At 41.7% G+C, this 24,299-nt stretch overlaps 4 protein-coding genes across 4 annotated transcripts; all 4 read left to right on the top strand.

Annotated features, from left to right (window-relative positions):
• Positions 1-5,736: 5,736 nt before the first annotated feature.
• Positions 5,737-6,556, top strand: LOC119548129 (trypsin-like). The gene has a single exon (XM_037855226.1). The coding sequence runs from the start codon at positions 5,747-5,749 to the stop codon at positions 6,521-6,523; it is 777 nt and encodes a 258-aa protein (XP_037711154.1). The 5' UTR covers positions 5,737-5,746; the 3' UTR covers positions 6,524-6,556.
• Positions 6,557-6,600: 44 nt separating this feature from the next.
• LOC119546161 (trypsin-like) lies at positions 6,601-7,565 on the top strand. Its single transcript, XM_037852280.1, has 2 exons — positions 6,601-6,626; positions 6,737-7,565. Exons 1-2 carry the CDS (start codon positions 6,601-6,603, stop codon positions 7,563-7,565), a joined length of 855 nt encoding a protein of 284 aa, XP_037708208.1.
• Positions 7,566-11,532: 3,967 nt separating this feature from the next.
• Positions 11,533-12,316, top strand: LOC119548130 (trypsin-like). The gene has a single exon (XM_037855227.1). The coding sequence runs from the start codon at positions 11,540-11,542 to the stop codon at positions 12,314-12,316; it is 777 nt and encodes a 258-aa protein (XP_037711155.1). The 5' UTR covers positions 11,533-11,539.
• A 3,294-nt stretch (positions 12,317-15,610) lies between these two features.
• Positions 15,611-16,430, top strand: LOC119548131 (trypsin-like). The gene has a single exon (XM_037855228.1). It carries the CDS (start codon positions 15,615-15,617, stop codon positions 16,389-16,391), a length of 777 nt encoding a protein of 258 aa, XP_037711156.1. The 5' UTR covers positions 15,611-15,614; the 3' UTR covers positions 16,392-16,430.
• The last annotated feature ends 7,869 nt before the right edge of the window (positions 16,431-24,299 follow it).

The following is a 24,299-nucleotide window of genomic DNA, read 5'->3' as shown; positions in this document are numbered from 1 at the left end:
GCTAGGTTCCCCAGTAGCTAGAATTTGGCAAGAGCTAGAAACTATGGCCTCTTGAAGGCGCTTTCCCCGACAACAAGACCTTAAATTGCCCCACCATTGATGCTTGGCGTTAAAGTCGCCTCCAGCCAAGAATTTTGGGCCTAGAGACGCTAGTAGCTGGTCAAAATCGTTCTTTGTCCAGGGCTCGCTGGGAGGCGGAATTTTTCATAGTAAGCTTCTGTTGGCGCCTAAAAAGCGGCAATGAACTTTCACTGTACATACTTGGCATTTTTTACCCCATTTCTCCTTTTTTTTTGGCAACGCTTTGAAGCTTAACATATGACTGCGGCATATGTGTGGGTGAGCAGGGAAAGTCGGTTAAATGGAGCGGCAATTGTTTGTTTGGCAACTTTGGTTTTGCTGGCTTGGGGAGCCAAAGATTTGTTTGTTCCGCTACAGAAGTTTTCGCCAGTTCGGATTTGGTTGATCTCAATCGGAAATTGGCGATTGTCTCTGGATAATTCTTGGTAATTGCATATTGAAATTGGTAATATTAAAGGTGCAATCTAATAAAGAGTATTACACGTGTCCTGTTGTAAAGATAACTTTGTTATTTACTAGAAATATTTAGAAGGTTGTGATAAGAATGCTTTGATTTTGCTAGTACACCTGTAATCTTTTGTATTATTGCACAATTTCATTAGTTCTTAAATAACTACGCAATTTCAAGGAGCTTAAGACTTTAAGAATACTAACATTGCATCATAACCATAAGAAACGTTACCATAAATAATTGTTAGATTTACTCAAACAAATTTGTATGCCATTGGTTTTTTATTTACTTACCCCATTATTCAACCAATGGTCAATCTAGCCAGGAACTAATCCCAATCGGCGATCCCCGAGCCTAGTCCCTATCCTATTGCTAGCCACAAAATATATTAGAGGCCAGACTGCAACCAATTGCTTGTGTTTGGTCGCATGTTTGTGTTTATATCATAAAGGGAAATTTAATAAATATTTTTTGGGTCCTTCAGCAGCAGCGGGAGGCAATGAACCATTTGAAAAGGCGGAAAAAAGCACGAAACAACAGAGAGTCATATAAAATTGATGCCCCTGTCGTCTGGTGGCGCCACCTGGTCGCCTCTCTCTTTCGCTCGGCAGCCGGCCATCTCTTTCGCTCGCGGCAACAAATGTACACAGACGCACATACAACACACCCAGTAAATAATGTAATAATCTGGCCGGGTCGTGGTCTCCCTGCGACGACCCATAAACCGAAATTTATGCACGAAATTCAATTATGCTTAAAATGTGGTTAATAGGCCGACTGGCGGAGGCTCCAACTGGCAGCCATGGCAACAATGGGCACCCCCGGGAGAAATATGCAATGGTTATGACCTCCCAGCACCCAGTTCCCAGGTCACAGCTCGCCCCCCCGTATCATACCTATCTAACGAAATTTATTAAATATTATTCAGCCTACACCAGCACACGGCCCTTGAAATTAGATATCGTTATGTTGTTATTTAATAACAAATTCAGTATTTGTTGTTACTCTTTTTATGGCTCGTATGTGGGCGCCTTAACCAGAAATGGTCGCCGTACTCCCGCCAGGAGTTTTATGGACCCCCGAACCCGAAAACCCGCAACCCGAACCGGTATAAAAATGTCCTCGGAATGGGAGCTTTGTTTCGCTTTTTGTGGATTCTCCTCAAATGTTTTACGGTCTCCGGGACACATCATATTTTCATCTCTTTTTATGATTTAGTAGAGCAGAGTGTCTGTCCGAAAGTTAAAAGTGCTTTATGAGTGGGTCAGAATATTATTTTGGAGAGGACTGGAAAAGGTAAAGTTAATTTAGCTGAAATTGGCCAAATGAAAAATGCTCTCTGAGTTGGGAAAACATAAAATGAAGTGAGTAATGGGGAGTGTGCCAAGTTAAATGCATTTTGTTCTGCTGTTAGCCTTTCATAAGGCTCTTTTCGAGGGAAAAAGCTAACCTCCTTTGTGGGCCGGAGCAGTAAACGAATTAACTGGGATCGAATCGGATCGAACGTGGGTATTTGTCTGCTCACTTGATGGACTTAGCACTAGCTGAGCCCCCGGCTTTGTTTGCAGGCCCTTCCGACCCCACACACTCGGTTTCTTGGCCCCTTGGCTCCTTTCCCCAGCAATTTGGCCTCGGTCCCGCACTTGTCTCTTCTGACACTCCAACAAACGATAACGAAACAAATCCGTGCACATGAACTGAACGCACAACAGGAAGAATGGACGCCTGGATGTTGTAGAGAAAGTCGAGGGTAAGTGGAACAGAAAGACAAACTCAAAGTCAGCTCAAAACTTGCAAAATGATTTTAAATGACACAGGGAATGGCAGACGCAACAGAAACACTCGCCACACTCACATCCCACTAGTTCTGGGTCCTCGGTCCTCGGTCCTTGGCTCGATCTTGTTAAGATAAAGTCGCCTTGCAAATATTACCAACAACAGCAAGTACGTACGTTGATAGAAAAAATAAATACTGCGAACAAAATGGCAACAGCAGACTAACGCAAAAACGGTGGGGAAATCGCCTGCAGGTTGTCTAGGCGGTCGATGCTAAGACAACAGCGACACACATATGAGCAGCCATGACCATGTCGCGGGTACAGTGGTCTTAGACAGGGAAAAAGTGGTTAGGAGTGGTAGGTCATCTTAATGTAGGCAATATTATTGAGTTTGTTAAATATATTAAGAATCGCAGGAAGCCAGAGCATCAATTTCGGCTCTTTTCGTGATAGATCATAACCAATGGCGGATCCTGAATTTGGTTGTGGGGGGGATATTAAAAAATGTGTTGAGTAAAAATCAAAAATTAGGAATAAATAGGTGCATATTACATATACTTTTTAAGCTGAGCGGGGCGATCTATTCCCTATATTCCCCGGTGGATCCGCGCATTATCATATCGTGGTGGAGCTAAAAAAATACCAAAGCTCTATACCTTCTTATAATGAAATATAGTGAAATAGCAACGCATAGGTTTATTTCAGTGGAAGGTCCAGAATTTGGTTGGGGGATACAAAAAATAGTTGATTACAATTTAAAATATTTGAAATAAAATACATATTACATATACTTGTAAGTCCGAGTGCGGGGATCTATCCCGTATACCCCCCGGTGGAACCTCTCATGGTTTATTTATACTTATACAACCTAAAAGATTAAGACTTTTACGGTTTTGCTATAACACTGGTTAATATTTGTAATACCTATTTACTTATTTAATGATAACATCCCAGAATAATATTATAATATAATAAATATTTTTAATACCTATTTACTTATTTAATGAGAACATTACAGAATCAAAAAGAAAACTTAAATTTAAGGCATAGCGGCTTGGAGGTAGTTAATTTAACATAGAAAAAATCTATTTCATAAATAACATAGCAAATACTGAGCAAGGTATTTACTTCAAATTTAGAAATTAATCATTATTAATAATTTTCTCACTTGCACAACACAATCTTAAATGGATGAATCGTTATATTTTATTTTATACATTTTTAGAGCCCTATTTCGCTCATCCAACCCCACTGTGGGCTTGTGCCTTGTGGAGCCTTTATTATAACGACAACGTGAGCCATTTCCTAGCTTTGTATGGCTCCATTTTGCAGTCACTCTTCGCTTCGTTTGTATCCCCTTCCTCATATTTTTTTTAATCTACTCAGAGACATTTTTCTTTCAATGCTGGAGCCCGCTGCCATCTCGAGCCCCCCTCGAAGTCCCTCCGCCAACGCCTTTTATTCAGCTCTTTTTCTATTTGTCACCCAGATAAGTGTTTTGTAGTATTTTCTAGATTTTTTGCGTTGTTTCCTTTGATACGCCCGGCGAAGGAAATCCAAATCTTAACTGCAATGCGCTACGTGCCTTGTGGCCCCGGCATAACCAACTGTCATGTCAGACATGTGGATGTGCCGGGGGCAACCGAACCCGACCGCTCCTCCTTCTGCTCAGGCATCAGTTGCCCAGTTGGCAGTGAGTTCCATTCAACTGGCAACTGTCTTTAAGTCCCTGCCACAACAGACATGCACGCCCACATCCTCGCCCGATTTGGGCGACTCCTGCCGGAGTTAAGTTAAGTTGAGATGCCGGCGAACTGCTTCAAATCTTCGGTAATAGATATCAACAACTTTTCGGAACAAGAAGAACATGAGACCGTTTTCGAATCCCGTGCAATGCCGCTGCCTCCGTGGCTCGTCCTTTGCGGATTTAATAGATTGTTCTCCTTGGAGTGCGTTTCCCTTCTCTGGTTGAAGGGGAAACAGGAAACGGGAAACTGGGATCGGGATCTGTGTGTGTGCGCTAAATTAAAAATGAACTTTGGCAGCTCAAATTCATGGTCATGTTAACTTCTTGCTGCACTTGCTCGTGGCTGGTCAACTCAACTCAGTTCGCCATCGTTTGTCTTGTACGTGGCCCCGAGGGGGGGTTCTATACTACCAACTACCCACATTGTACTATCCCCCACCCAAACCACGGTGTCCTTCGAAAGTTAGTTACGGACTGGCTTTAGAGTCTGCATGATAAGATAAAGCTTTATTCTGTTCGCGGTTCTTTGTGACTGCTCTGTTGGTTGAGCAGATTGCAGCTGTCTCCGGCATGTGAATGCATTCTGAGGTTTTTACATCGAGTTAAGATAACCGAATCACTAGGGATTGTAGGTTAAAGAACTCGGATTATTTGTCATAATTGGTTTATGGCATTGCGAGGGAAACAAACTGTGGTAATTTGTTCCCATTTGCTTGTCAGCACAATAAATTGTCTTTATAAAAATGAATTAAAATTATATAATTCTTAATATACATTTGCAAACATACTTAAAAGGGCTAAATATTTATTTTTCTCCTTTAAAGAAATTTTAAGTTCATTAATTTATGAAGTATGATTAAATATGATGGCTTAAAGGTTAGTTTTTATTATTTTACAATGAGAATTTCCCGGTACCAAGTGCTACTAACACGTCATCATCAATATCAGCGAGCACATTGTACATTTTCCCATCTAGCTAAACTTGGTAAGAATTTTGTCAGATAGATTTACGATCTGCAGATAATGCCTGGGGAATGGCACGCGTTTATGGCCGACAACAAAAACATCTAATTATGAGACATTGAAAAGGCGTGAGAGAGCTAGACTGCGGATAGAGATGATCTGTCAGTACAACAATTTGTACTTGTGTAAATTAATAAAAATGATATAATATTTAATTGACATTTGCACACACATGTATAAGGATATTGGGTTTTTCTCCTTTACAGAAACCTTCTGAAGCGTTTAGGTTAATAAGAGTTTATTTTAAGATCAATAAGGCTATGATAAATGATTAAGTATGATGTCTTTAAGGTTAGTTTTTATTATTTCACAATGAGTGTTTCCTAAGAACGAAGTGCTACTAACACAAGTCATTTAAGTACTCCAAAAATAACCGGATCAATATCAGCGAACACATTTTAGATTTTACCATCTATCTAAACTTGGTAGGCACTTTGGCAGATAGATTTACTATCGGCAGATAACTCCTGGGAATTGGCTCGCGTTTATGGCCGACTGCAAAAACATTTAATCATAAGACATTGGAAAGGCGTGAGGGAACTAGACTCCTGATAGAGAGGCTCTGATTTACGGCCTGGAAGGCAAAGCAAGTTGAATGGTCAAACGATAAGGTGCACTATAAAAGAGGGGCCTCGAACCTGTTTGAGTTTAGTGATCGCATTGAAAATGAATCGTTTGGTATTGAGCGTGGTGGCGCTGGTCGCCCTGAGTGCCTGCTGCCAGGGACATCCCGACATCGACTTCCCCTTCGGAAGGATCGTCAACGGCGAGGACGCCGAGATCGAGAGCTTCCCCTACCAGGTGTCCATCCAGACGACCAAGGGCTCCCACTTCTGTGGCGGCAGTCTGATCGACTCGGAGACCATCCTGACCGCTGCCCACTGCATGCAGTCCTATGCCGCCAACGAGCTGCAGGTTCGCCTGGGATCCAAGTCCAGGAGCTCCGGCGGCGAGGTGGTCGGCGTGCGCGCCTTCAAGTTCCACGAGGGCTACAACAGCAAGCTGATGGTCAACGATGTGGCCATCATGAAGCTGAGCACCCCCGTGCGCCAGACCAGCAAGATCCGGGCCATCGAACTGGAGAGCTCCCAGCCCGTTTCCGGAACCAGTGGCGTCGTCACCGGCTGGGGTACCAAGTGTTTCCTCGTCTGCTCCTCCCCCGACACCCTGCTCCAGGTGACTGTGGACCTGCTGCACTACAAGGACTGCGCCAGCAGCACCTACAAATACGGATCTGAATCGATCCTGGAGACCATGGTCTGCGCCACCGGCGAGAAGAAGGACGCCTGCCAGGGTGACTCCGGCGGTCCTCTGGTGGCCAACGGCAAGCAGGTGGGCGTCGTCTCCTGGGGCAATGGATGTGCCTGGTCTGGCTACCCCGGTGTCTACGCCGATGTCCCCTCCCTCAAGCAGTGGATCGAGGCTACCAGTGCCACGTTGTAAAAAATGCAATAAATGAAAAAGTATTTCAAGAGATATGGCTGTATTGATGATATTTTAGCATGATCATATGGGTGGAAATGTCTTCCAACACAGGGCGAAGAGTGTGCGATGCCGACTACTATATATAGCCGCAGAATTGAAAATCTGCGGTGATGGTCCGATCATAACGATATAACGATCGAAAGGAATTGTGATTTTCTTTAAATCTAATAGGGTCTGTAATAAGCCAATTGGTTCAGAAGAAATTGCAGTGGAAGTAGAACAAGTTAAAGTTAGAAGATTTAAACTAGCGAAATCGGAGAAGCAAACTGCCTGCTGCCAGGGACATCCCGACATAGACTTCCCCTTCGGAAGGATCGTCAACGGCGAGGACGCCGAGATCGAGAGCTTTCCCTACCAGGTGTCCATCCAGACGACCAAGGGCTTCCACTTCTGTGGCGGCAGTCTGATCGACTCGGAGACCATCCTGACCGCCGCCCACTGCATGCAGACCTATGCCGCCAACGAGCTGCAGGTTCGCCTGGGATCCAAGTCCAGGAGCTCCGGCGGCGAGGTTGTTGGCGTGCGGGCCTTCAAGTTCCACGAGGGCTACAACAGCAAGCTGATGGTCAACGATGTGGCCATCATGAAGCTGAGCACCCCCGTGCGCCAGACCAGCAAGATCCGGGCCATCGAACTGGAGAGCTCCCAGCCCGTTTCCGGAACCAGTGCCGTCGTCACCGGCTGGGGCACCAAGTGCTTCCTCTTCTGCTCCTCCCCCGACACCCTGCTCCAGGTGGCCGTCGACCTGCTGCACTACAAGGACTGCGCCAGCAGCACCTACAAATACGGATCTGAATCGATCCTGGAGACCATGGTCTGCGCCAAGGGCGAGAAGAAGGACGCCTGCCAGGGTGACTCCGGCGGTCCTCTGGTGGCCAACGGCAAGCAGGTGGGCGTCGTCTCCTGGGGCCAAGGATGTGCCTGGTCTAACTACCCCGGTGTCTACGCCGATGTCCCCTCCCTCAAGCAGTGGATCGAGGCTACCAGTGCCACGTTGTAAAAAATGCAATAAATGAAAAAGTATTTCAAGAGATATGGCTGTGTTGATGACTTTTTAACATGATCATGTGGGTGGAAATGTCTTCCAACATATCACTTTGGACGGCAGTGCATGTAGTCACAAAGCGCGCTAGAAGAGTGCTCAAAGCCGAGTACTATATATAGCCGCAGAATTGAAAATCTGCAGTGTTGGTCCGATCATAACGATATAACGATCGAAAGGTATTGTGATTTTCAGAAGATATTGTAGTGGAAGTAGAACAAGTTAAATTTAGAAGATTTAAGCTACCGATGTACCGATTTCTTAATTTCATATTCTATACCAAATGCTCATTTCTGAGACTCATCTGCGTCCCAGTCTTAAAATGTACCTCAAGCATCAATGGTGGGGCGATTTAAGGTCTTGTTGTCGGGGAAAGCGTCTTCAAGAGGCCATAGCTTCTAGCTCCAGCCAAATTCTAGACCAACAGCTCTGAACTTTCTTATCATAAATGGAGTTCCACTCAATAAACTCTCGATCAAAACAAAATACGAGCTATCCTCGGACCGTTTGTCAACTGTTGCAACGCCAACGCCAAAAGGAAGTCAATACTACCGCTTGGTTCCTCCGATGAAAAGTTAGGGAAACCCTGGATAGAAGCATAAGTCTCAACACTGTGATTAACCATTTAGATGAACAAATATACACTGCTGCGGAGCTGCTACCTCGAAGCAAAGACATCCTCCGGACAAAATCGATTTCAAATCGACTAAGCAAAGTCTTGACAAAGAACAAGCAAGACCAAATTGACCATATGCTGGAAAATGCGAATAAAGATGCATCGACTAACTACTCTTTATGGAAAAGCACGAATCGATTTAAGAGTCAGGTTATCCCAAAGGTTCCTATCAGAAATCCGGCTGGTGGTTTGTGGGGCTCCAGTCAGCAGAAGGCTGATATTTTAGAAATCAGATTTAAGCCGTTAAACCTAACTCCGATGGAAAATCAAATGATTGTGCAAATGCATCTGGACAGACCTTTTCAAGTGGCTCTGCCCGCAAAGCCTGTAACCCTGGAAGAGGTTGTGACACAGATCGGAAAACTCAAATACAAAAAACCTCTAGGCAAGGGCCTGCTAGACAACAAAACGCTGAGGATTCTTCCCACCCAGGCACTGCTACTTATAGTCCTGTTCTCTAACAGCGTCATAAGGCTAAGTCATTACCCAAGTGCATGGAAGAAGGCTTTTATCACGATGATCCGCAAGCCTGGAAGCAACCCACCGAAGTAGATGCATACAGGCCAATTAGTCTCTTACCTGCATTGGGCAAAATTATGGAAAGAGTGTTATTGGATCGAATCCATAGACTAGAAAGTGTAAGCAGAGCTATTCCAAAGTGGCAGTTTTGCTTCCGAAAAAGTCACGGTACATCGTAAAAGCTACATCGCGTGGTCAATTTTGCTCTGGAAGCCATGGAAAACCAAATGTTCACAGTTCCTGTGTTTATAGACATTCAACAAGCCTTTGATAGGGTATGGCACGACGGTCTCCTAAGCAAGATAAAGATCCTACTAACGCCACAGCATTTCTTCCTTATTCAGAGCTTTTTATTGGAGAGGAAATTAAGTGTAATTGTCGATGGTGAAAGGGCGACAAAACGTCTAATCTCAGCGGGTGTACCCCAAGGCCCGAGGCTTTTCTCACTCTATACGTCGACTATGCCAGATTCCTGGGGCTGTACCGAAGTTGATGATGATAACATGCTCGTCACAACATACGCCGACGACACTGCGGTTATGGTCAGGAGTCCAAGTATAGATATTGCAACCTTGGGCCTGCAGGAGTACGTGACACGTTTTGAAAAGTAGACTACAGAATGGAATATAGGCATCCACGGCAGAAAATGTGCTTGTTTCACATTCTCCACGAGTCCAAAGAATTACTTAGGCATTTCCATGCTCGGCACTATACTTGGACACGAGTCCTTCTACAAGTACCTAAGTGTGATTTTGTATAGAGGACTGACTATCCAGAGGCACATAACGATGGTCAAGCAGTCTGTGCTTTCCAAGGCAGCAAGTATGTCCTGACTTCTATCCCCATGAAAAGGCTCTCAATGTCAAACAAAGTTCGCATTTATTTTTCTTTTTTTAGTCCAATCTGGAAATATGCATTGCCATTCTACGGCAAATCTTAAAATCCCAAAAATAGGCGATGTATGTCGTACGCACGCCGAAAACTACTTCGGACGTCTTGGCTCTCATCCTAACTCCCTGGCGAAGAGGCTAGTATGGAGACCTGCAAAAAGAAGACTTAAAAGATACCACCCACATGACCTTCCACTTAGTTATATTTAACACGTTCGAAGTCTAATGTAATTAAAATGTAAATTAAATAGAAATAATGTATAGTCTTGGATACCAACATTTTGTTATCCCTTATATCTACAACATGCTCAAGCTACCACTTAGGTAGCAGTACATCCGTTAATTTTAAATAAATATACTCTTTTTATTTAAAAAAAAAGTAGCTTTTTATAAAATGAAAATTATTTGAAATTTTAGGAAATTAAATTCAGATTTCAAAATGTCATAAGTAAAATGTTGCCACAATAAAATAAAAATTTCTTTTATAAAATCTTGAAAGTAGGTAGAGGTACAATAATTTGTACTTTAGTTAATGAATAAGAATGTTATAATACTTGATTGATATTTGCACACATATTTAATAGGTGTAAGTATTGCGTTTTCTCCTATATTTAAACCTTTTGAAGCGTCTAGGTTGAAGAGAGTTTATTTTAAGATCAATAAGAACAATAACAAGAAAGGATGTTAACTTCGGCATGCCGAAGTTTGTATACCCTTGCAGTTATAATTACTAAATTTAAAACAAGGAAGAGCGCTATAGTCGAGTACCTCGACTATCAGATACCCGTTACTCAGCTAAAGGGACCAAAGGGAAATGGAGTTATGAAAGCAGCAAAGCGAGATTGAAATGCGCCACCTACCGGTGGTAAACAGGCTTAAGCGTTATGGACGTTAGAGTGGGCGTGGCAAATTTTTTTTTTTTTTTCAGTTAAAATTTTTTATTAAGCCACAGGCTTGGGCGGTTTGTGGGCGTTAGAGTGGGAGTGGCATATTCGCTGCGTACAAGACTACGGAATCTAAATCTGAGATCCCAATTCTCCATCTTTGATAGTTTCCGAGATATCCACGTTCATATTTACGATTTTTTGAAGTTTGTGGGCGGTTTGTGGGCGTTAAAGTGGGCGTGGCAAACTTTTTTTGGGTCAATCGATAGGTATTGATGAGAGCAATACATTTCAGTTATTCTAGCATCAAAAATGTAGGACCCACGTTGGAGTGGGCGTGGCACTCTGTTGAAATAAACTTGCGCTGCGCAGGAATCTCAGGAATCTGCATGCCTAATCCCAATATCGTAGCTCTTATAGTTTCCGAGATCTCAGCGTTCATACGGACAGACGGACAGACGGACTTGGATAGATCGACTCGTCTAGTGACGCTGATCAAGAATATATATACATTATGGGGTCGGAGACGTTCCATCACTGCGTTGCAAGCTTCTGACTGAAATCATTATACCCTCTGCAAGGGTATAATAAATAACGTATAATTAAGTATAATGTCTTAAAGGTTAGTTTTTATAACTTTACAATGAGTATTTCCCAAGTACCAACGCAAGCAGTTTACGTACTCCAAAAAAACCCAGATCAACATAATCGAATATATTTTAGATTTTCCCATCTATTTAGATTTAATATCGGCAGAAAATGCCTGGGAATTGGCACACGTTTATGACCGACAGTAAAAACATCTAATCATAAGACATTAGAAAGGCGTTAGGGAGTGAGACTCCTGATAAAGAGGCCCTGATTTACGGCTTGGGAGGCAAAGCCAGTAGAATGGTCAAACGATAAGGTGCTTTATAAAAGACGAGGGCTCGAACCGTTTTTAGATCAGTGATCGCTTTGAAAATGAATCGTTTGGTATTGAGCGTGGTGGCGCTAGTCGCCCTGAGTGCCTGCTGCCAGGGACACCCGGACATCGACTTCCCCTTCGGACGGATCGTCAACGGCGAGGACGCCGAGATCGAGAGCTTCCCCTACCAGGTGTCCATCCAGACGACCAAGGGCTTCCACTTCTGTGGCGGCAGTCTGATCGACTCAGAGACCATCCTGACCGCCGCCCACTGCATGCAGACCTATGCCGCCAGCGAGCTGCAGGTTCGCCTGGGATCCAAGTCCAGGAGCTCCGGCGGCGAGGTGGTTGGCGTGCGGGCCTTCAAGTTCCACGAGGGCTACAACAGCAAGCTGATGGTCAACGATGTGGCCATCATGAAGCTGAGCACCCCCGTGCGCCAGACCAGCAAGATCCGGGCCATCGAACTGGAGAGCTCCCAGCCCGTTTCCGGAACCAGTGCCGTCGTCACCGGATGGGGCACCAAGTGCTTCCTCTTCTGCTCCTCCCCCGACACCCTGCTCCAGGTGGCCGTCGACCTGCTGCACTACAAGGACTGCGCCAGCAGCACCTACAAATACGGATCTGAATCGATCCTGGAGACCATGGTCTGCGCCAAGGGCGAGAAGAAGGACGCCTGCCAGGGTGACTCCGGCGGTCCTCTGGTGGCCAACGGCAAGCAGGTGGGCGTCGTCTCCTGGGGCCAAGGATGTGCCTGGTCTAACTACCCCGGCGTCTACGCCGATGTCCCCTCCCTCAAGCAGTGGATCGAGGATACCAAAGCCACGTTGTAAAAAATTCAATAAATGCAAGAGTATTTCAAGATATATGGATGTAGTGATGACTTTTTAAAAGGATTATGTGGGTGGTAGGGCAATTGGAACTAGTATTTATCACTTTGGACGGCAGTTCAAGTAGCCAGAAGAGTGTGCGATGGCGACTACTATATATAACATAGACGCAGAATTGAAAATCTTCAGTGATGTTATTTGGTTATAAGATCTTTTCGGCTTATTGATTGATTCAGAAAAAATGCGGTGAAAGTAAAAGTTTTAGGCTATGAAAAAATGAAAAGCCAAATGTACTGATCTTTTAATTTTTTCATATTCTGTACCAAAATAGGCGTCCATTGGTACCAAAACCATTGCAACATGACACTCCATTGCAATTTAAATGAATTTTAAGCACTTTTCAAAATGAAACCTGAAAGTACGTTAGTCGGATTTTTGTCATAACAGTTAATATCAGAACTTTTACATGTTTAATGTGCGATCGTATTTTTAGTGACGCCAAAATATTTACTTTCTCAAGTTCAATACATTTTTCATTCCGCATTTATAGCGACAGACAAGCTTAAAAAGTGTGGAAATGAAAATTCAGTTTACCATTTAGTCGGATAGTTTAAAGTTCTTGAGAGTGGATTAAAAATATTAACTAAAAACGGCTTGCAAAAAGTGAGGACTATGTTGTCATTAATTGTTGGCGACAACTTAGCTGCTAACAGCATACTTGGATGTGTCCAATCATTAAATCCAAAGCGATATTGCCGCGTTTGCTTAAGAACGAAACCCGAAATGGAAATAGATTCTTCCGAAAGTGTTGAAAGTTTACGAACTAAACAATCTTATTAAAAAGTCTTACAGTTGAATAATTTTCAAGGAACTGGATTGAAGCAAAATTGTATTTTCAACGAGTTATTGTCGTTTAAAGTTATAATTAAATTTTTTTTGACATTATGCACGATATTTTCGAAGTCTTATGTAAATATGATATTTGCCACATTCTTTTTTTTTTTAATTAATGAAATAAATAGCAGAAAATCGCTATTTCCATACGGAGAAACAGATGTTGGCAATTCGTCTGTTAAAATAGAAATGAATCGACTAAAACATATGATTTAAAAACGCCTGCAAGCGAAACAGAATGTCTTACCCACTTCTTGCCCTTGATGATTGGAGATAGAGTAATGAAGAATGGGAATTGTTATTTACTTTTCTGGATATAAGAGAGTTTTTATTTAAGTCAAATTATAAGAAAAAGGATTAGAAACGCTACGAAAATTAGTGCAAAAACATCAGACTTTTTACGTTAAGTTATTTCGCAAATTAAAGCCTAAACACCATTTTATGGTTAATTATGCGACGTGGAAGCAATGGATAACCAAATGTTCACAGTTCCTGTGTTTATAGACATTCAACAAGCCTTTGATAGGGTATGGCACGACGGTCTCCTAAGCAAGCTACAGATCCTACTAAAGCCACAGCTTTTCCTCCTCATTCAAAGTTTTTATTGGAAAGGAAATTTAGTGTAATTGTCGATGGTGAAAAGTCGTCAAAAAGTCCAATCTTATCCAGTATACCCCAAGGCAGGTCCGAGGCTTTTCTCACTCTATACCTCGGCTATGCCAGATTCCTGGGGCTGTACCGAAGTTGATGATGATAACATGCTCTTCACAACATACGCCGACGACACTGCGGTTATGGTAGGGAGTATAAGTTTAGATGTTGCAATCTTGGGCCTGCAAAAGTACGTGTCACGTTTTGAAAACTGGACTACAGAATGGAGTATTGGCACCAACTGCAGCAAATTCTTTCAAAAGTAGAAAGTATTTCCTTGCTTCTATCTCCAAGAAGTAAGCTTTCAATGCTCAACCAAGTTCGCATTTATAAACCTTTTTTAGTCCAATCTGGAAATATGCATTGCAAGTCTACGGCATAGCGTCTTAGTCAAATCTAAGCGAAATAAGAGTAGCGCAAGGCAAGATTGTCTGATCAATTTGTAATGCCCCCTGGCTTTTGAAAACTAGAGACATAGAAAGAGATCTAAGAATCCCATAAATAGGCGATGTATGTCGTACGCACGCCGAGAACTACTTCAGACGTCTTGGCTTTCATCCTAACTCCCTGGCGAAGAGGCTAGTATGGAGACCTGCAAAAAGAAGACTTAAAAGATACCACCCACATGACCTTCCAATTAGATATATTTAACACGTTTGAAGTAATTAAAACTAATTTATAATCTTGAATACCAACATTTTGTTATCCCCTATATTTACAACCTGCTCAAGCTGCCAGGTAGGTAGCAGTACACCCGTTAATTTTAAAAAAAATATAAAATCTTGAACGTAGTTTAAGAACCTCGCCTTGTTGCTTCCCAGCTGGTCTTGCTGTCATCACGATTTTGGCTAGACAAACCACACCCAGTCGGAATTGAGAACCTCCTCCCCAAGCCGGGATAAAATTAAGTACACGACTGCGACAAAGTGCCATGCTAATAAAAACATACGAGCTCTTGGCCAGAAAAGCAATTCCTCCCAATCTGTGAAACCGCAATTGTCGGTATTTTATTGCCTGGCCCGATCTTCGTTTTTGAGGGGCTACTAACACGTCATTTAAATACTCCAAAAAAAAGCTGGATCAATACCAGCAAGCACATTTTAGATTTTCCCATCTATCTAATTTTAGTAAGATCTTTGAAAGATATATTTACTATGGTCAGATAATGCCTTTGGACTGGAACGCGTTTATTTGTCGGCCATACAAAACATCTAATCATCAGGCATTGGAAAGGCTTGAAGGAGCTGACTTCTGATAGAGAGTATCTGTCAGTACAATATTTTGGACTTTTGAAAATGAATAAAAATGTTATATCTGATTGACACTGGCACTCATATTTAAAAGGAGTAAATATTGGGTTTTCTCCTTTATTGAAACCCTACTGAAGCCTCTAGGTGAAAGAGAGTGTATGGGTGTAAGATCAATAAACTATGATGTATAATTAAGTTAATGTCTTAAAGGTTAGTTTTTATTATTTTACAATGAGTATTTCCCCAGTACCAACAATGTAATCAAACACATTTTAGATTTTCCCTATTTATTTAAACTTGATAGGAACTTTGCCAGATAGATTTAATATCGGCAGATAATGCTTGGGAATAGGCACGCGTTTATGGCCGACAGCAAAGTCGAGATTCCTGATAAAGAGGTACTGATTTACGGCCTGGGAGGCAAAGCCAGTAGAATGGTCAAACGATAAGGTGGCTTATAAAAGACGAGGGCTCGAACCGTTTTTATATCAGTGATCGCTTTGAAAATGAATCGTTTGGTATTGAGCGTGGTGGCTCTAGTCGCCCTGAGTGCCTGCTGCCAGGGACATCCCGACATCGACTTCCCCTTCGGAAGGATCGTCAACGGCGAGGACGCCGAGATCGAGAACTTCCCCTACCAGGTGTCCATCCAGACGACCAAGGGCTCCCACTTCTGTGGCGGCAGTCTGATCGACTCGGAGACCATCCTGACCGCCGCCCACTGCATGCAGACCTATGCCGCCAGCGAGCTGCAGGTTCGCCTGGGATCCAAGTCCAGGAGCTCCGGCGGCGAGGTGGTCAGCGTGCGGGCCTTCAAGTTCCACGAGGGCTACAACAGCAAGCTGATGGTCAACGATGTGGCCATCATGAAGCTGAGCACCCCCGTGCGCCAGACCAGCAAGATCCGGGCCATCGAACTGGAGAGCTCGCAGCCCGTTTCCGGAACCAGTGCCGTCGTTACCGGATGGGGCACCAAGTGCTTCCTCTTCTGCTCCTCCCCCGACACCCTGCTCCAGGTGGCCGTCGACCTGCTGCACTACAAGGACTGCGCCAGCAGCACCTACAAATACGGATCTGAATCGATCCTGGAGACCATGGTCTGCGCCAAGGGCGAGAAGAAGGACGCCTGCCAGGGTGACTCTGGCGGTCCTCTGGTGGCCAACGGCAAGCAGGTGGGCGTCGTCTCATGGGGCCAAGGATGTGCCTGGTCTAACTACCCCGGTGTCTACGCCGATGTCCCCTCCCTCAAGCAGTGGATCGAGGATACCAGTGCCTCGTTGTAAAAAAATCAATAAATGCAAGAGTGCCTCTTTGTAAAAAATCAATAAATGCAAGAGTATTTCAAGAGATTTGGCTGTATTGATGGCTTTTTAAAATGATCATATGTGTGAAAATCTCTTCCAACTATAGGACGATTGGAATTTGTATTTAACAAAGTGGACGGCAGTACCTGTAGTCACGAAGCGCACCATAAGAAAGTGCATAGTGATACAGCGATCGAGGTATTGTAATTTCTTTAATTTTTGGTTATAAGATCTTTTATCAGCCGATTGCTTCAGAAGAAATTGCAGTGAAAGTAAATTTAGAAGATTCAAGCTAAGGATATCGAAGAAGCGAAATGTACCGATCTTTTTTTTTTTTTTTTTTTTTTCTATACCATTGCTACCAAAACCATTTCAATACAACACTCCATTGCAAGGCTCTGCAATTGAAATGAATTTTAGGCAATTTTCAAATTGAAATCCGAAAATATGTTGTCGAACTTTCGTCCCTAAAGTTGATATCAGAAATTTTGGATGTTGAAGGTGCGATCGTCACTAGTTTCTTAACCTGTAAAGAGGTTTTTTGGAAGGAAAAAATTTCCGTAACACCCCCATTGGAGTGGTTTTAAATGGGGCTTTTCGAATTCCCCATTCGATTTTTAATAACCAAGTTACCCCGAAAACAAAACACAAAAAAAAAATTATGAAATTACTAAGTCCATTTTATAATGTTAGTTAGTTTAAATAAGAATTGGAACTAAATGTTACTTAAAAAATATTACTCTGACAGCCCCTGTCAGAGTACTGTAAAATAAAATCTTTCCGAAATATGGAATTGACATTGTCATCCCATTTTTCTGAAAGAAGTTCACTCCACAACCAGATACAAAAACGTTTAGAATGACTAATCCTGTAACAAATAAAGGTTTATAGAACAGTCCTTGGACTATTTATTCCTTTGTCTAAATGAAATTTACCAATTTAAAGTACATTCTGGAGATATTTTCTCAAATAGACTGAAAGTAAAATTGAAAATGATTTGATATTTCAGGAAATTAAATTCAGATTTCAAACTGTCTTATAAATTCACAAGAATACTTCTCGCAAATTTTGTGTAAAATCTTGACGTAATAAAACAAAAATCCCTTTTATAAAATCTTGAAAGTAATTCAAGAACCCCGCCTTGTTGCTTCCCAGCTGGGTCTGCTGTCATCATGATTTTGGCTAGACAAACCACACCCAGTCGGAGTTGAGAACCTCCTCCCCAAACCAGGCTAGACTGGAATTTTGATGAAAAATGTATTTAGATACTAGATAAAATTTAGTATACGACTGCGACAAAGAGCCATGCAAATAAGAACATACGAACTCTTGGCCCGAAAAGCAATTCCGTCCAGTCTGTCTAACCGCCCTCGTCGGTATTTTATTGCCTGGCCCGATCTTCGTTTTTGGGGGGCGTATCCAACCACTGCTTGTTTTCTATAAAGCTGTTAAATACTTAAGTGTAATTTATGGCATGCGATATTACTCGGTTGTGTGTTGTCATGTTTGCTAAAAGTTTTACATATGCCAAACCCAAACTTAAACGACCGAGGATAAGCCCACAGGGGGAGAAAGAGGCAGGGAGGGAGTTGTATGCCCAAGTATCTGGTGAGTAATATGCTGGGAAGCCAACAGACTTACACGAATTTCTTATGAAATTGTTGTGGCCACCATATGCCCGAGTGGCCAAAACGGCAACTTTGTCAACACCCACTTAGTGCACGATTCTTTGCATATTTTGGGGCTGACAGGCGTCCTTGAGTAGGTGCCCGGGTGTCCTTGCTTGTTTTGCGTGAACAGGAGCCAGTCTATTATCACTTAATAAATGAGCAAGTTATAGACAGCCCCTCGTCTGCTCCTCCTGTTGCTGTCATGTCGTGGCATGTAGGGATTACCGGATGGGCTGCCAGCACAGATTGACATCTCTTGGCATCCCGAAATCAAAGGACACTAAATAATAAAGTCAGTTTTTGGGATTCCTATCAAAATATGAACATGTAAAGTTCGCTTTATTAATAAAGTATATATATTTGAACAGGGCCAATCAAAGAGTCATGTTAATTTGTGACAACATATGTGTGTGTTGATTGAAAAGCATTTAATTGGAAAGTGAGCAAGCTTTAGATGGGGTTTTATTTGAAATTATACATGGGTAACCCTTTTGAGCATCGATTCTATTTGCTCTATGTAAAATATTATATTTTTATAAAAAGGAATCTAACGGGTTATTTCATGTTTCTGCGCTGTTTGATTTTTCCAATAAAATTAGCGGGTTAAGCTGCAGTTTTTCACTTCAATTCCAGACTAAAGGGTTCCCAATTCATTTTTCAGACGCCCATCGACTATCCCAGACCCCCCCTTACCATCTATTATATAGTGAGCCACCGTAACAGCTTCACTCACCAGACTTCCTATATCATATCCCCAAAAAATCACCCAACTTTGAAAAATGCCAGAAATAGCTCACATTGTGCCCCGGCAATTGACCCATGCATCGTGATGTATAGACTGCAGCAACATCGTTTAATCCAAGGAGGAGGAGCAGCAGGGCGTTCCAGAGGGGCTGGCGTTGGGTTTACCAGGTTATTTGGCAGTTATGACCCCGGCAGCCGGGCATCAAGCATCCTAGTCATCGAGACAGGTGTAAAATTATATGCCAGCCGTGTGGCATAGCGCAAATCGCTGACGTCCTGCATGGATTTCCGTTACACCGACACTGCATCCATATGTGTGCGCTTCAATTTCATAAGATAACAATTTTAATTATAGCGTTTTGCGAAATATTGGCAACCGCAGCAGTCTGGGCACTCAGGCAGGTGGCCGCCCACAGAATGAAATTCAACCATAAAATGTACGTATATATAGGGTGTAATTTGGCGACTAAAATGAGAAGAGAAGAATGTAAGATATACTTAAAAGTAATACTGAATAGTTATAAGAGATATGAGGGATTTTAAAAAAGTGTGTTTCCTACGCAACTTGAAGGAGTTTAGCTTCTAGTTAAATATACTCTGCTATATTTAATTTCTTTTCCGTATATAAGAAAAGGTTTATGAAACCTACAGCGAACATTTTCTCCAAATAAAATAGTTTTCAAAGCATATGCAATTTATTCTTCACCTGACCATTCAGAACTTCAAAGTTATACTATATGCAGCATGAAATTCTTTAAGTTCCCTTAACCAACACTGAAAACAGAAATACAGGAAAGCAATCATCGCTGCTGCATTTAAAATTAATCAGGTATAAAAATCAAGCGAGTCGTGGTCGGGGGGTGTGTAGTCCTGTGCCGTAGAACAAAAGCATCCAACTCCTGGACAGGTGGCAGATTCCATCGCATCGTATCGGATCGCAAAGTCTACGAACGGTGGCCTCTAGCCAACTGAGCTGACAGACAGCCCTATTATGAGCACTTTTTAAGTATAAACATCTCGCATTCTCGTGTGTTTATGACATAATGACAGCCAACTCGTTCCCGCACGATACCCCCCGTATATAGTATGCCCCGTATTGCACATACGCCACGTTGCCGTTGGCAGGCCACGAGCGGACCAGTCTGCAGGCAAGTAACTTTCTGACAGTTATGAGGGGATTCAAATGTAATCAGCAGTTTTTAACTCTCGACCTCCCATCGCCAATGCATCCTTCGAACAGGTTTACGAGTAATTCCGCCAAGCCCAAAACTCCTCGATTCCCGCGACGGGGGACGCTCAAAATGCCAGACAGCGGACTTAGTCGCATAAAAACTGAACCTCGGGCGAAGCCTCAACGTCGCTTTTTGATTTCTTACATTTTTTCCTTTTTATTCTGCATAATATAATAATAATTTATGCCCGTCTGGCTGAGTGGCAGATTAAGGGAGAAACTGTGTCAACTTTTCCTCTGATTGTGTCAGTATCGGGGTGGCTTTAAAAGTTTTGGCTTACGTTAGTAGGTTAAACATTCAAGTCACAATTTCTATAAACTCCATAATTAATTCTCATTATTCAAATCAGATATGAGGATTACCGTTAATCATGATGAAGAATTTTCTAGATTGATGCTTTTTACAAAATGTTGTGAAAAAAAAGATTAAATACTAAAAACCACATAAAGGAGTATTTACAATCTGTTTGGTTTTTAAGCTTAAAAGTGTCACCATAACTTTTATGAAATCTATCAATCCTCCCCATAAAACACATACCTTTTTTATAGTTTGTTTGCAGTGGACTTTGCGCTGCATGTGTGTTTGTGTGGGGGTATATGACATCGTCAATCATATTTAAATTAATTAAGTTAAGTTAGCGCTGATATGAAGTCGTGGATTTTTACCGGTTTGGCTCTTGACTGAACGCAAATTGAATTAAGCTGATCGGAGTAAATACTGGACTCGAAGCCAGGCCTGCCAATTAAGCCCCGCCCACCTCATATTTAATTAATTAATTCACACGACCAAAGCACACATTCGTACTTCCACACTCACACAGTCGCATCAAGTGCCGTGTATGTATACGCATTTAAATGTCAAGCGAAAAAAGTTATTCAAGTGCTTGACAAACTTTAGAGTACAAACAACAACTAATTAAAAAAAAAGAGGATCAGCAATGGCAGCTTGCAACATGTGAAGTGCCTGCAAGTAGCATTCCAGCCACATAAATTATTTTGTATAGCAAATACTTGAGTGGATGAACACTGATGGTGAACTTGCATTTCGAATTGAAAGGAAATATCACATTTAATGATTTAAATTTGCTGTAATTTAATTAAATTTAAGTCTAAAATCGTGCACCTAGGATATTATTTTACAACTTGATATATAAATTTAATAGACTTAACTTTGGTTAACTAATATAAAGGTATAAAGTTCCCAAATTGTAAATCACAAACGTTAGTTATCGTTTTCAAAATTGCGTTTAATACGAGTGGGCAAATATTTTAAAGGAGGAGAGGCCAGAAGGATTTCAGCTGCCGCAGAGTCAACCAGGCTCAGCCACTCATTACTCATTCGCCATAAACTTTCCTCGACTTTTCATATTTTCCAAAATGCAGTCCCATACACGGTGGCCCACTCATTATGCGCTTTTCCAGGCCATATTGATTTTGCTCAAGCACTAAGTGCAAGTGGATCGGGGTGGACCAAAACCAAAAAAGCAGGAGGACCAGGCCCAGACAACAAATCGGTAGCTATAAATTCTGCACTTAAAAACTTTTCAACAGTTTTTGGTTGTTGTTATTTCTGCTTGAGTTTTTGCACAATCATTTTTCCAGCGGGCTACGTAGGCCTTTTATGGTAATCCTTGTCGTAATTTTCTCTTTTTGTCGATTTTCGGTTAAAATGTAATTTATTTACGTATAATTTTTTGGTTGATTTTCCTTATCTGTGGGGTTTATTTGGCTTGACATACTTGTTACTTGAAAAAAGCGGGCGTGGTCTACATGTGTTTTTGGCCAGAGCCCCAGTCCCCCAGTTTCCCACTTCCCAACCCCCTACAAACCCACCCAGATCCACAACAAGTGGCTGTAAAAGGCCTTGGAATTGTTCGGTTTCAAACGAATGAAGTTGAATGGGAAATGTTTCCACAGAAGTTTTCTCTCATTTTTGTTTGACTTTTTTTTTGTAACAACTTTTTGGTATTTTCCAAAGAGGGAACGACATTTTTCACGAGGTCGGAAGGCGGTGGAGTGAACAAGTGTAGGGAATGATTGGGGTCAATGGTTCGTGAGTCAGCCAAAGCTTTGGCCAATTTTTTCCCTATTTAAGCTTACATTCATTTCGAATTCCTCATCATAAATATTTGAATCCATACTCTGGCAAATAATTGGCAAGCAAAAATAGGCTATGTAGGATATATGTTAGTAGAAACCGAAATTTCATAGTAGCCAAAATTCCATTATCTACCAAATGGAATTATTTGTCAAAATAAAAATTGTTGTCCACGCATCCATTTAATAACGTGAATATTCTTCAATAATAATGCGCTTTAGCATTCACTAAAAAACAACATTTTAAAAGAGCTCAAAAGCAAACCAGAGCTGCAAATGCACTTTCCCCACTGGAAGCTGCACAGAACAGAGCTCAACATGCCGCAAAAACCTGAAACAAGGCAGCTGCCTGTTGAGAAAATTTTGCGTAAAAACTATTAACTTGTTTTGTTGGCAGCAGGCAGGGCCCAAAGGACCGAGTTCCGGGGACAGGAGGCGGCGAGGGCGCACATGTTATCATAATTGCAGAGTGCACTTGCAGTCCTCGTGACGCATGCACTGTGCAAAATTATTTGAGTTTTCGGGTTTAAAATTAATTATACAATGTTATATGATTTCGTTTTCTATCTTAAAATATTATAAAATATTTAATATTTTATTTAATCCTAATACTGAATACATTAAATATTAACCAAACAAATTAGGCTTTTATTGAAATTCTTAAAAAATCTTTTTGATGTTTTATGTTTAATAAGGCAGGGATAGTTCCATTTTGTTAACTGAAATTGGTAAGGATATAATAATATACACTTCTTATTCTGGCTTGAAACGTTATTAAAAAACTTAGTCTTTTACTAACATCATTTTAAAAACTATTTATTGGTTTTTATTTAATAAGGCGGGGATAGTTCCATTTTTTTTTACCGAAATCGGTACATATGCCTAAAAACTTTAAATATAAATCGATTAAAAAATATAAATGAAGATTAAATCTGGACTCTGACTTTTTTTAAAGCTTAAAATTAAATCTATAATTCTTAAACCGAATTTGTTCTCGGGTTTTTTGCAGTGCACATACATATGCATAAGGTGCTCCCACCACATGCACGCATACTTGAAGAAGCTACTCAGCATCTCCATACCATAAATGAGTAAGAGTATGCAGTTCTGGGGGTGGTAAAGGTGGTAAGGAGTGAAAGGCTGGCCCGGCAGAGGGGCGAAAGTTTTATGTTTTTCTTGACTGAAAGTTTTGTTACCTTCTCGCTAGACGCTACAGTTGTTGCTGCTTCCCACACCTCATCAACATTTTTGGAAAGTTTCACTTCAGTTCAACCTTTTTTTTTCTGCCATGCGCTGCTCCCTTTTTTTAGCAGTACAAATTTTCAACGCTTAAGTGATTTTCGCTGTAGCATACTTTCGGATGCCATTCACATGCGTTCAGATTTTTAAAGTGGCGGCAAAAGCGGCGTTGGCGGTCAACACGCATTGCGGCATCAGTTCGCACACACCCACACACACACACACTCAGGACTCGCAGGAGTGGCAGGACCCCCTCAAAACACCCCCCATTCCCCCCTTGCTGTCTGCCCCTGTGGCGTGTGTCTGGCGTTAAATTGAAGGCGTTTAGCGTGGCAACCGAAGGACACTTAAATTGTTTTCGCTTTGCAACCGCGTCCCCCATTGCCGCTTTGCTGTTTTGACGCTGTCGTTTTTCTTTTTTTCGTCGTTTTCCCGGAAAAATTCATAAAAAATGCATGGCCATATATTTTCTTGTTGCTCACACAAATTGCGCTATTATTTTTGTATGTCTGTATTGAGTTGACTATTAGGAGCGGCTTATACAAAATGTTTCATTTTTGGTTTGCTATTTTTCCTATGCTGTGCGTTCATTTGGCTTATTTCACATGTGTGCAAATGGGTATTTAGGCCAAACATTCTATTTTTAATTCTGCGATGATGTCTGAAAATGTTATATATTTTTCATCAACCTCTTAAATTTGAAATAATCTGCAGAAGTCTTTTAAATTGGGACTTTTCTTATTTGATAATTGACTAAAAGTCACTTCTAGGTATTTAGCAAATATACTTGAGGTATTAGTGTCAATTTTGTGTTAAAATTGTTTGTCTTACAATAAGCAGACTATTTTATTTTTTGTTTTTTAGAAAGTATCTTAAACATTCAATTGGAATTTTTAAATTAAGCTT

The sequence above is a fragment of the Drosophila subpulchrella genome, chromosome 2L (assembly GCF_014743375.2).
Source record: "Drosophila subpulchrella strain 33 F10 #4 breed RU33 chromosome 2L, RU_Dsub_v1.1 Primary Assembly, whole genome shotgun sequence".
Taxonomy (NCBI): Eukaryota; Metazoa; Arthropoda; class Insecta; order Diptera; family Drosophilidae; genus Drosophila; species Drosophila subpulchrella.
This window is presented reverse-complemented; position numbering and strand designations above follow the sequence as displayed.